Here is a 13,572-nt window from a genome sequence, read left to right on the forward strand (position 1 = left end):
ATGGTATGGTCCCTGACTAATATTTAACAAAGCACAAGCATATATTGTACCCAGAAGGTGCCTGCTCACACATTGTCTGTACTGTTTTAGCAGTGAAAAAGAATACCCACAGACAAGGCACGGGTGGTGGGTCACCAAAGGCTGACCTTACCCCAGCAGAGGACATGGCCTTGGAGCTAAATAAAGGCAGGCCCGTCTTAGAGGGGATCCCTGGGGGAAAGAGACGAGCATAGGTTCCTCCCAAGATGCCACCCGCTTCATTCAAGGTATGTCCTTCCATCTCTACATGGGATACAACCACATTCATATTGAATCAATTTGGACTGTCTGACTTTGGTTTACCTATTGCCTTGCAGTGTCTGGCAGCACTGTGTTCCTGTTAGAGCCACCAGCACAAGCACCAGACGATGCTGATCCAGTGAGTACTCCATCAAAGGCATACTGTAGGCCTGGCATGTCTTGTCTACTAGCTTCAATATGAATCCGATTAAATGTGATAGGGTGAAGGCCCCAGTGCAGCAGCAACAGCACATGATGGAGACGATGATGAGGAGGAGACCATCTCTCTGGATTCCAGAAGGCATGAGGTATCATGTTAAGACTGTGAAAGTACTATTTACTCTACAATGGTGAGGAGTCCTCATCAAAATCAAAAAATCTAATTTATTTTACAGGACCCAGATGCTATACAGTGGGAAAACCAGCCTGGCAACATAGTGCGTATTAATAAAAGGACACCACATCCTGCCAAATTCCAGCTGCGCTAATTGTATTGTGTTCACAGAGCTCACAAGCTATCAGAAAGTTGTATGGCAACCACCTCCGGCGCCAAATAGAACTGGCAGACATAGACATTCAGTACAAGAAGAAAAAGATGGAAAATCTTGCACTGGAGTCCGAAATAAAAAAGAGGACAATTAAGAAACTGGACCTTGAAATAAAAAAACTTGAGAGGGAGGTGAGATATGCCTTCAATGTACACTGTATGCTAACTGTAACACAAATGTATTAATCATTATTTTTCTTTCCTCCCCCAGCTCCAAGAAGATGACACAGCTCAAAATAAAAATTAGGTATATTCTCGTAAAGTCAAGTGAGCCATGACATATGAGCTCTTATTGTGAGCACACAGGACGGTGGCATCTTTCTAAGGTTTTTTTATTTTCCCAGCAATCAGTACAACCAAGTCATCGTTATAAGGCATCGCCCTCTTTTGCCCACCCCCCCAGCAGCAGGTGTGGCCACTAGCCTATATGAAGGCCCAAAATTGTGTGTTCCTTTCTGCTCTGACAATGGCATGCCCATTCGTGCGAGATGTGGTGGATGAAGAAGCACTTGTGCTGAGGAGAGCCTTCAGGCGAGAAAGGGTCTTCAGGGACCGGTTGGACCCACTGGCCTTCCCTGATGACCATCTATATGAAAGATACAGGTTTTCTGCAGATGGCATCAGGTATCTATGCAGACTACTGGGTCCCAGGATTAAGCGCCGCACTGCACAGAGCCATGCACTGAGTGTGGAGCAAATGGTTTGTGTGGCCTTGCGCTTTTTTGCTAGTGGAGCCTTCCTGTACTCAGTGGGGGATGCAGAACAGCTGAACAAGGCCACAATTTGCCGCACAATAAGGAGTGTGTGTCTGGCTATCAAAGCATTAGCAGATGTCTTCATCTCCTTCCCTGGCCACAGAAGACTCTGTGACATCAAAGAGGAGTTCTATAGGATTGCAGGTAAGAGGATCTACAAATTACAGGACAACTGTTAACACATAGTAGGATACTCATTACTTTGTGTGACAGGTTTCCCCAATGTCATTGGTGCAGTGGACTGCACACACATAAGGATAAAAGCCCCCTCAGGTGCCCATGAGGCCGATTTTGTGAATAGGAAATCCTTTCACAGCATTAATGTTCAGGTGAACATAACTTTTTGATATTGTCCATTGACGAACACTCTGCATTGCCAGTGATGTGCATTGATTGGTGTAATATTCCTCATCTTATGATTTCAGATGGTCTGCAATGCTGACTGTGTGATCAGCAATGTTGTGGCAAAATGGCCTGGCTCAGTCCATGACTCCAGAATCTTTCGGGCCTCTGAAATCTATCAGTGCCTATCACAAGGTAAGCCACACAACCCCTATTTATAACCATCATGGCTGTGTCAAGAATATCACTGTGTTTATGAGGTAGTAATGATGAGATTTTGTGTTGACAGGTGAATTCTCTGGTGTGTTGCTGGGAGACAGGGGGTATGGCTGCCAGCCTTTTCTCCTGACACCTTTCACAGACCCCAGGAAGCACAGCAGGCCTACAACCATGCCCATGCCAGGACCAGGGCCAGAGTTGAAATGACCTTTGGCCTCCTGAAGGCACGCTTTCACTGCCTTCACAAATTAAGGGTCAGCCCTGTTAGGGCATGTGATATTACTGTGGCTTGCGCTGTCCTCCACAATGTGGCCTGCCTGAGGAAGGAGAGGGCCCCCAGAGTGCCACCAGCCATGGACTGGGACAATCCGGCAATCTTCCCTGATGACGACAGTGGTCGGCTGCTGAGGGACCAATATGTGTTGAATTATTTTAGTTAGTATGTGTGCTTTCAATTTTGGTTAAATATGTCCTGCGGTGGCAGAGGAATTTGGGTTTTTTGGGTTCGTTTTTTGACGAATTTGGCCTCTTATGATGTTTGTGCGGTATACTGTGTGTAATACAAGGCTGCAGGGAGGCTACTGCATCCATTCATTTGTCTGTTCAGTTGATGTGTATGGATTTGTCCTGCATTTATTTGAGTGTGCAGACATGCAGGGTGTGTTATATACAGACCTTTGAATGTGTATGTATCATTTTGTATAATATGCTTGGATTCTGTGCTTTCCATCTTGTAGAGTCACTGTGACTTCAGTTTCGAAAGGCGCTGATGGTTTACCTGCTTTGTTTTGTCCTTATTCAATAAAGGAACATAATGTTACACATTGTGTTTTTATATTCATATGGAATGTGTATTTGTTTATATGACAGAGTACTAGGGCCACACTGAAGAAAAAGGATAAAGTCATACATTTATGAGGCTGGTTCTTTCTGCAGAAAAGCTACATATTGTTTTGATACTTATGACAATGTGATACTTAATATTCTGGCACATCAGCATGTCTTTGTTTATGAAACCATACTGAAGTACAATTTCACGAAATGCCCCACATCTGTCATTTTAACAACTGTCCTCCTTTAAAACAACTGGTTACAATATTATGACTTGTGTTTTTTTCCCCTCTGTGGCCCTAATATTCTATCATTTTATATATAGCCTTATAGTCTATGGGAAACTGTAAATTATCTAATGATAGCAACATCATCTAAACATTTTTTATCCAAAATCATTGAAATTAATGATCACAAACGTTTAAATAATAACAGTGGGTCAAGTTATATGTGATAACAATGTATAGTGAGCAGTGAAATAACTATTGGTTTCCATTTGTGGTGACTGCTGACTGACATTAGGGATGAGATTAAATAGATCCTGGAATTTAGCCTGGTCTGGAGCAGGCTAGCTCCACAGAATAAATCTCCATGGTAATTTATACCATAACATATCCTCCTGCCCCCTATCCATCTTTAGTGCAACCGGATTACGGATCAATTGAGCCAGGATCACCAAGATATCCTGGCTTAATCCCTTATCCTAGTTTTGTGCAACAGGCCCCTGGTCGCAGTTGTAAATGAGAACTTTTTCTCAACTGGCCTACCTGGTTAAATAAAGGTGAAATAAATAATAAATAAAAATTGCCAGCACGTCATCTAGAAATGTTATGTAGTCTAACATGCTTCCTCCATGCAGTAGATGGCGCTAACACGTTTAATTCGGAAAGGTTTGACATTTTCGTTTTTTGGCTGACATTGGCTGTCTTTTTTATTTTATTCATAACTAATCAATACAAAAAGTACATGGGGGAACACATTTATAATTCTAAGAACTTTTTTGTTGCCAGTCTTTAAATTGTCTTAAAATATAGTTCCATTTATTTTTGCAAGGTAATAAAATGTGGTGTTTTGCTTGTCAATTTACATTTGTGAATATAAAATTTGGCCAAAATAATAATGAAATTAATTACATAAAATTGTTTCAACTTATTTCTACCATAAGTAAAGAATCCAAGCAGCACATTTTTCTGTAATAGTGTAAAATCTTCATAAATGTATTCAATTGTAAATCTCCTGATGTCTTGCCACAGATTCCTTACATGGATACAATGCCAAAAAAGATGCAACACTGTTTCTGGGTGGTCATTACAAAAGGTACAATTGAAAAAACTATTTTTTGTACTTCTTCATATAGTGGTTGGCAGGATAATATTTATTAATAATTTTAAAATAAAGTTCCTTCATTTTGTTAATAAGTACGTATGTGTGTGGCAACATCCAAACTTTTTTCCAAAAGACATTATCAATAAAACCATTCCAATAAGGCATGACATAAGGTATAGTTGAAACAAGGTTCGTGTTTCTCTGTTGTTGAGTGGACTCCCTACCCAATTGAAGTTGACGTTTAAAACGGCTAAGGCATCCCAACGATCCCAAATAGCGTTCAATATTGTGACAGACATGCGCACTGGGATGTGACGTTAGCAAAGCATTGTGGGAAGATGGTTTTTCGCGGGTCCCGTTGTTTCCTCCAGGACTCAAGGCTACGCTGTGCGCTCGTCTATTCTTTAGTAATTTCAGGGTAAAGTGAATATTCAAAATTACTTTTGAAAAGCAGCATATTAGCAAAACTAACAATGTCGAACTTTTGCGCAGCACCGAATTGCACCACAATAAGCAATGAGTCAGCATCGCCATTATTCAGGTTTCCAAGCGACACTGAAAGGTATAGTACCAATCTGACTAAGTCGTGGTTCATTGCTTGACATTACGTAATGTACTGTCTTTTAATTGCACGGAAAGGTAGCCTAACGTTAGCTGTCAGCCAGAGATGTGCTTCGAGTAGTATCTCGCCTATTAGTTAGTTTTGCTGCATGCTTGCAGAGATAATTGCATAGCTAGCCTTTTGAGTTTTGTAAATCAGTAGGTCTTATTTTTAACAGCAGAAAGCTAGCTTACTAGAGATGTCTTTCGGAATAACACAATGTTTTAGTTTGCATGTTCTTGTCAACGGGGTACACGTGATTATACCATTGTCGTCTATGGTAGTCGTCACAGGAGGTTGGTGTTACCTTAATTGGGGAGCACGGGCTCGTGGTAATGACTGGAGCGGAATGGGTGTAATGGTATCATACATAGATTTGATGCCATTCCATTTGCTTCGTTCCAGCCATTTATGAGCCGTCCTCCCCTCACGAGTCTCCACTATGTTCAGTGATAGTTAATTGTATACATTTGAATTTTGTTTTGTTTGTCTTGCACAGATGCAAGCAGTGGGTGGACAACTGCCATTGCAAGGATCTTGAAGATAAAACAGCTGACCAGCTAAACAGACACTACAGACTTTGTGCTAACCACTTTGAACCATCCATGATTTGTAAAGCAGTAAGTGATGTTGATGCTCGAGCTTAATGTTTCTTTGGCCTAACTGAAGCATATAAAGGTGCAACATGGAGAAATTGCTCTGCCATTTTCTGGTGGCTAAAATTCGAATAGTATAGTTTCAGTTTGTGAAAAAACAAGCAATAAAAGTGTAGAGGATCATTGTACCATCTAAACCGCTGTGAAATATATTTTCAATAACCAAAATATTGTATTTTAAGTTTGAAGCTGGTGTACAAAACCGAAAGTAAAAGATGCAAAACTTAAGAAAAGGAAGCATATAAATATATCACATAGAACTGACCTACTTCTTCGACTTGCGTTCAATGAGATTGATTAACATTTCTATGTGAATTTTGTCATCACCCAAAAAGTTAAATATGTAGCTTTAACATTTGAAATGGATGTAGTTGAACAGAGATGTGCACCCCAGTGCTACATATCCATCAAATAGGTTATGTTAATCTCTTATCTTTCATATTTTCAGAGTCCTTACAGGACAAAGCTGAAGGATAATGCCACACCAACCATATTTGACTTAACAAGCCACCCCGATAATCCACAATGTAGGCAACGCAAGAGGATTAAAGAGCTGGTATGGGTTTCTTCTCCATTTACCAAATCACAAGTGAAATATTCAGTGTATTTCCTACAATTTTTAAATGCTTCTTCTAACAGCTTGGTATTGACTGTTTCTTTCTTTCTATTGTAGAGTAAAGCTGAAGCTGGACAAATTAAAGCGAGGAAAAGTAAGTTGTGCATCCAATTTACGTTGAACAACAGTTTTTGTTGAGGCTGTTTTAAAATGTAATATGATAATAATCAAGGTTTAAATTTAATGACCAGCAATGAAGGCTGTCTTTCACTCTTCATCATAAGACAATGCACGATCACAGGACCCACAAGCAAAAAGTTACGTTAATCCTCTTTTCCCAATATTGATTTGTTTGTCTATAGAGGACTCGGCGGACCAGTCAAAAACTAACACAAATTATGCGGAAGGTGACCCTGAGACAAACGACACCACCCAGCTGACCTCTAAGGAGAAGGAGCATAGAGAATACCTCAAATCACTATTTGAAGTTATTGTAGTATTGGGCAAACAAAACATACCTCTGAATAGACATACCAAGGAGGTGCAGGAGAGCAAATGCCTTACTCCGAGCAACTTCAAGGCATTGTTGGAGTACCGAATGAATGCTGGTGGTGACGAAGCTCTTAGGAAAAGGTTTGAGATGAGTGCTATGAACGCAGAGTGCTGCACCTTCACCCAGCAGATGCAGATGATGGAGGTCTGTGAGAGTTGCATCCGTGAGGAGCTCTTACGGGAAGTCCGAGAGGTTCGCTTCTTCTCATTAGTCACGGACGATCTGGTTGAAATCTCTGGCGAGAGCCACCTCCCCATGTTCTTGCGTTTTTTGGACCAGGCCAACTGCTTGCGGGAGGATTTTGTGGGATTCCTTCCATTTGAGGGAGAAGATGAGACCCTGATGGAGAGGCTGCTGACTGAGGTGACAAAGAAGTGGGGTTTAAATATGGACTACTGTAGAGGGCAGGCCCACTTCAGCTCTGGTGTGCATTCTAGCAAAATAAAAGCCATTGCAACCAAACTCACAGAGATGTACCCCACAGCAGTGTACACACCAAGATCCACCTGTGCCTTAAATGCCTCACTGGCAAGTGGAGTGGCTTTGACAGGCGTTCAGATTGTCATGTCTACTTTCAAGAAGATTGAGTCTTTTTTCAATGAAGCCTCTTCACTGCAATTGGAGTTGGAGAATGCCATCTCCATTTTCTACCAGGGTAATGAAGAGAAGGCCAATGATCTGAAAGAGGCCTGCCGTACCAACTGGACAGTGAGACATGATGCATTTGAGGTAGCAGTCGATGTCCTGGAATCTCTTCTGCTCTGCATGGATAGTGTTCACGACAATGAAGATCTGAGGTGGAGTGACCAAGTCACAAATGATGCCTTGGAGATATCAGAGGCTCTGGCTGATTTTGAGTTTGTTGCAACATTGGTTGTGCTGAAAAACACCCTGTCATTCACAAGAGCCTTTGGCAAGAACTTGCAAGGGCCAACGATGGATGTCTACTTTGCTGCCAACAGCTTGACCGCTGTGTTGCACTCGCTGAACGAGGTCTCTGACAACATTGATGTATACCATGAGTTCTGGTTTGAAGAGGCTGTTAACCTAGCCGCTGCACTGGAAATCCCGGTCAAGGTTCCCAGGCTCTACTTGAGAAAGCACCACGCAGAATCTGGAACAGAGATCCAGCCTGAGGGCTACTTTAAAGAACACCTGACCGCCCCGGTGGTGAGCCACGTCATCAATGAACTGAACGACCTCTTCTCTGAAAACCACCTCAACGCCCTGAGATGTCTGACGCTCGTCCCTGCTGTCATGGGGCAGTTGAAGTTCAACACTTCTGAGGAGAACAACGTGGAGATGTACAGGAACGACCTTCCAAATGCAGACACTCTCCCCACTGAGCTGCATTGCTGGAGGGTGAAGTGGAAGCACAGGGGCAAGGTGACCCTGCCCTCCACCGTCCATGAGACGCTGCAGCTGGCTGAAGTGAAGTTCTTCCCCAACGTACTTGCCTTCTTGAGGGTGCTCTGCAACCTGCCCGTCCTGAGCCTTGATGTTGATGGCGATGCTTCTCGTAAACGCTTTCAGATGTACCTGGAGAACACACCTGACAAACACAGGTCCAAGAGTCTGGCGTTTCTGAACATACATTATAATGCCAGACATGATCTGGATATCATGGTTGATAGTTACATTAAGATGTATCCTGAATATGAAAGTCATGAGCAAGTATGCCAGCCTGATGACTAAATTACTTTACTTTTTCATTACTTTACTTTACTTTTTCACTTCATTACTTTTTATTTTATGTTAGTAGTCTGTCCTTAGCATTTGTGACCTGAGCTTACCTATCACCTATTGGATGTTTGATATGTTTAAACCACTTATTATGGCTGTATATGTTTACCAATGCAAATATATACATTTTTTGATGTTGGGGAAAATCAATCATTAGTTTTAAACTGCAAAAAGTATGTGGACACCTGCTTGTCGAACATCGCATTCCAAAATCATGGGCATTAATATGGATGGTGAAGCGTAATTCATCACTCCAGAGAACGCGCTTCCATTGCTCCAGAGTCCAATGGTGCTGAGTTTTACCTCTCCAGCCGACGCTTAGTATTGCGCATGATCTTAGGCTTGTGTGCGGCTGCTCGGCCATGGAAACCCATTTCATTAAGCTCATTACGAAGTTATTGTGCTGAACATTGCTTCCTGAGGCAGTTTGGAACTCGGTAGTGAGTGTTGCAACTGAGAACAGACGATTTTTACACACTTCAGCACTCAGGTTCCGTGAGCTTGTGTGGCCTACCACTTTGCGGCTGAGCTGTTGTTGCTCCCAGACGTTTCCACTTCACAATAACAGCACTTACAGTTGACCGAGGCAGCTCTAGCAGGGCAGCAGAAATTTGTTGAGCTGACTTGTTGAGAAGGTGGCGTCCTATGACTTTGCTACATTGAAAGTCACTGAGCTCTTCATTAAGGCAATTCTACTGCCAATGTTTGTCTATTGAGGTTGTGGCAGTGTGCTCAGATTTTATACACCTGTCAGCAACGGGTGTTGCATAAATAGCCAAATCCACTAATTTCAAGGGGTGTCCACATACTTCTGTGTGTACAGCACCTTCAGAAAGTATTCATACCCTTAGACTTGTTCCACATTTTGAATTAAAAAAATTGGTGAAAAATATACATTTATTCCTTCTACAATACCCCATAATGACAGTGTAAACATATTTTTAGAAGTGTTAGCACATTTAAAAATGAAATGCATTAATATCTCATTTGCATAAGTATTCACACTAGTGGTGCACGATGTATCGGTGAACATATTGGAATCGGCTGATATCTAAAAATGTCTAGTTTAACGCCCCGATGTCAAAGCTGATGTGCATACCTATATAACGTAGGTACATGATGCCACGTAAAAACGTTGCGCTATGCGTGCAACACAGCATTCCTAAACTAGCTCACAATGTCTGCTGTGGATTGAGCAATCATTTGAAAGAGTAAAAAAAATGTCAGCGAGACAACTCAAAGGCGAAATCCATTAAAGCCAAGATAATGGAATTCATTGCCCTTGACAATCAATTGTTCTTTGTCGTGGGTGATATTGGCTTTTGCGACTGGTTGAGCACTACCAAGTGCACTATTTTTCAGATGTTTTCCTACCGGAGTTGCACAGTAATGGCGTCACTGCTATTAGCTTCATGACATGCATACTATGGAACGCCGTTTGGGTCTGCGTGTCAAAAAAGATACAGTAGCACTGTCAAAGCTGTACAAAAAAATCTGCATACACAGGCCACGAACGGTGTGTTTACAATACCGCGTTGGTAATAAAGCATAATTTATTCGACCGCAATACAACCAGCCTGAAAACAATGACCAGTAGAACCTGCAGTCATTTTATATTATTCTTAGCAATGATTTAGGAATCCTTGTGAGTAAGTATTGGCTATGTTGCCACTTTTTGTTTGGCTATTGAAATTGAACTTCTGTTCATGAAAATAAATAGCTAGTTGGCAACATAACCCTGTTGCCCAAAGCTAACGTAATAAGCAGCCAGCTAGCTTCATCTGGGTAGTGAGGCTAGGTTATGTGTTGTGAAGCTATCCACAATAAGGATTGGGCACAAGTGGAATTTTCGGTTTGCCTTCAAAATAAAAGTATGTCATTGACAGTAATACAAATGTAATTATGACATTTTTATTTTGAAGGCGAACCGCAAAGTCCACTATTGTGACTAGCTTCACATAGATGGGTCTGACCACCATGAATCAAAAACTGTCTTATAATTAGGGATATTTTAGATGACACCTACTACTATACAGTTAGCTAGCTAACTATAGCTGTTGTGTTATTTGACATCTTTTTTGACATGCAAAGACCGAAATGGCATCCCATAGAAATCCTGGTTGAGAATGGAACGACTGAACAACGAAACAGCACAGCAAGTAAGTGAAGTAAATAGGTTTTGATTATGTTTTACTGGTAATTGCCTCACACCCCTGAGTCAATACTTTTTAGAAGCACCTTTTGGCAGCTATTACAGCTGTGCCTCTATGTGTAAGTCTCTAAAGCTGTGTTCACACTGCAGGCCGTAATGCTCAAATCCGTTTTGGACTACAGACAGCACTTACAAGTGACCAAATCTGATTTATTTGTGTGTTCAGATGTGTGCAAATCAGATTTGAGCGTTCAGACAAAAGTCACATGGCCAGGAATCAGATTTGTATCTGACCTTCATAGGTGGTTTTGAAATGTAGCTTGAAATATCAGATTCCATGTGCTTTTTGGCTGTTCAGACTGCAGGACAAATAACAGAATCGGATATGCAAATAAATAGGATTTCAGTCACTTCAAACTGCCAATGTGAACATGACTTGAGCTTTCCACACCTGGACTGTGCAACATTTCCCCATTTTGATTCTTTGGCAACATCTTCAAGCACCTTCAAATTGGTTGTTGATCATTGCTAGACGACCAATTGTAACTCTTCTTGGTAAGCAACTCCAGTGTAGATTTATTTAACTAGGCAAGTCCGTAAAGAACAAATTCTTATTACAATGATGGCCAAACCCGGATGACGCTGGGCGAATTGTGCGCGGCCCTATCGGACTCCCAATCACGGCCGGATGTGATAGTCTAGGTACGCTCTGCCGCTGAACAAGGCATCTAACCCACTGTTCCTAGGCCGTCATTGAAAATAAGAATTTGTTCTTGACTGACTTGCCTAGTTAAATAAAGATGTAAATTCTGTTTTTGCTCTCAGATTTTGCCTGAGCTAAGCTCCATTCTGGTTCTTTATCCTGAAAAACTCCCCAGTCCTTAACGATTACAAGCATACCCATAACATGATGCAGCCATCACTATGCTTGAAAATATGGAAAGTGGTACTCAGTATTTTTTTTTTGTATTGGATTTGTCCCAAACAACTTTTTGTCCTGAAAAGTGTTAATTGCTTTGCTGCATTTTTTTTCCAGAATTACTTGTTGCAAGCAGGGATGCATGTTTTGGAATATTTCTATTCTGTACAGTCTAACTTTTCACTCGTCAATTGGGTTAGTATTGTGGAAGAACTACAATGTTGATCCATCTTCAATTTTCTCCTATCACAACCAATAAACTCTTAACCTTATTACAGTCACCATTGGCTTCATGGTGAAATCGCTGAGGGCTTTCCTTCCTCTACAGCAACTGATTTAGGAAGGATGCAGGTATCTTTGTTGTGACTGGGTGTATTGATACACCATCCCGTGTAATTAATAACTTCACCATGCTCAAAGGGATATTCAATCTCTGCTTTATTTTTACCCATCTACCAATATATACCCTTCTTATCGATCCATTGGGAAACCTCCCTGGTCTTTGGTTGAATCTGTTTGAAATTCACTCATTGACTGAGGGACCTTTACAGTTATCTATGTGTGGGGAACAGATTAGGTAGTCATTCAAAAATCATGTTGAACACTATTGTTACACACAGTCCATGCAACTTATGTGACATGTTAAGCACATGTTTACTCCTGAATTGATTTAGGCCTGCCATTACAAAGGGGTTGAATGCTTACTGAGTCAAGACAGTTAAGCTTTTCATTTTGAATTAATATGTCAATCCAAGAAACAATGTCATACTCGTTTGAACCAGACAGTAGATGGCCTTCACGTAGAGACCGAGGGTCGCTGTTTCGCTCGCTCGGATGCTTTCTCTTGTGAGATACATTTGTCTCTTGCAAATTGAAGGAAAATTATTAAACACAGACAAAATGTAATGGTATTTTAAAATCATTTTTTTGGGAAGCCTTGTTTCTCTTGGCATCCATGAATACATGCCACTGAATTTATGTATAGGTAATTTGTTTATGCGACTGGAAATGTAATATGTAAACTTGTCTCGTTCCCAGTCGACACGAACACCTTTGGCCGATTTATCAAAATGCGTAGGGAATATGTAGTTTGGAGTGTTTACACATTGCAAGACCTCAGAATAGCATGTTGATGCTTGTCAGACATAAACAATTTAAAATGTAGACATTTATAAATACATCTGCAAGATGTCTTGCCAATTGGCAAACTCCATACTACATTTTAGGCTTATGTTTAGATTGAAGAAGAAGTCCTCCCTCTTGTAAGACCAATTTGAAAGAAATACAGGTGATGTAAATTGTATTCATTTTGTAAAAATGATCGTTAGAAATGAAAATATTGTTTATGATTCAGTCTAATGAGAATTGCAATTGTCATTCATTCGATAATTACACCATTTTATTTGGGTTACCCGTTTGTTTGGGTGATAGCATTATCTCTGAAATAAATGGAAGGTTTTTCCTCATTGACTTTGATCACACGAAGCCAATATAACCCCTGTCTAATTATAACCAGATGTATTTTTGTCAACCACGGAGTTTTCAAACCTTTTCCATAGGCTCTTTGGTACAACCATTAAATCCTCTAGTCATGTAACGTGAGAAGTATGCATTACATTTCATGAGCCTCGTGGTATTCCGATATCACCTACTCGGTTGTCATATCCTGAATTTTCAAAATACAGTTATCAAAATACATTTGATATTACAGTACTCTACTGCATACATAGAGGGAAAATATGCAGATATACACTTTTTACAAGATTCAGAGATCAATGAAGATTTTTCGTAGCAGGTTAGGAGAGCGTTTCAGTTTACCGTAGCCTAAATAAGAAGTCTTCTAACCTGCCACGTTAATTATCCTAATCGCTACGAAAAAGTCACTTCCGGTCGTAAGTAAGTGTACTCCTATTAGTCAGTACCATTGAGGTAAAGTAATAACGGTCAGAACCCTCAATGCCCCATTCAAGCCTAGCGGTGTGTTGATTTTCGTTTTGCAAATGTCTTCATCCTAATTAGAGTAGCTTGACGATGGGTTTACGGAATTTGCCTTAAAAGGCTCTGCGTATGATATTTTTTTTTGCATAGTACAT

At 40.9% G+C, this 13,572-nt stretch overlaps 1 protein-coding gene and 1 long non-coding RNA gene across 3 annotated transcripts; both read left to right on the forward strand.

Moving 5' to 3' along the window:
- The first annotated feature begins 793 nt into the window (after positions 1-793).
- On the forward strand, positions 794-2,854 carry LOC135549201 (uncharacterized). Its single transcript, XR_010456958.1, has 4 exons — positions 794-958; positions 1,038-1,725; positions 2,007-2,118; positions 2,213-2,854. It is a non-coding gene; the product is annotated as an uncharacterized LOC135549201 (long non-coding RNA).
- A 1,782-nt stretch (positions 2,855-4,636) lies between these two features.
- Positions 4,637-11,760, forward strand: LOC135550670 (52 kDa repressor of the inhibitor of the protein kinase-like). 2 transcript variants are annotated; one of them, XM_064981687.1, is made up of 5 exons: positions 4,637-4,861; positions 5,400-5,520; positions 6,005-6,112; positions 6,230-6,266; positions 6,475-11,760. In XM_064981687.1, the coding sequence occupies exons 1-5, from the start codon at positions 4,773-4,775 to the stop codon at positions 8,358-8,360; spliced, it is 2,241 nt and encodes a 746-aa protein (XP_064837759.1). In that variant the 5' UTR covers positions 4,637-4,772; the 3' UTR covers positions 8,361-11,760. The 2 variants fall into 2 exon arrangements, with proteins under 2 accessions (XP_064837759.1, XP_064837760.1); XM_064981688.1 differs by having other exon boundaries at positions 4,637-4,717.
- Positions 11,761-13,572: the final 1,812 nt, after the last annotated feature.

This window comes from Oncorhynchus masou, chromosome 12, assembly GCF_036934945.1.
Source record: "Oncorhynchus masou masou isolate Uvic2021 chromosome 12, UVic_Omas_1.1, whole genome shotgun sequence".
In the NCBI taxonomy this organism is placed as follows: Eukaryota; Metazoa; Chordata; class Actinopteri; order Salmoniformes; family Salmonidae; genus Oncorhynchus; species Oncorhynchus masou.

Excerpts from the sequence above, each read along its gene's own strand:
- LOC135550670 (XM_064981687.1), top strand. The coding sequence starts at position 4,773 with ATGTCGAACTTTTGCGCAGCACCGAATTGCACCACAATAAGCAATGAG. Across the intron at positions 4,862-5,399 it reads TTTCCAAGCGACACTGAAAG|ATGCAAGCAGTGGGTGGACA; the intron begins GTATAGTACCAA and ends TGTCTTGCACAG. Across the intron at positions 6,113-6,229 it reads GCAAGAGGATTAAAGAGCTG|AGTAAAGCTGAAGCTGGACA; the intron begins GTATGGGTTTCT and ends TTTCTATTGTAG.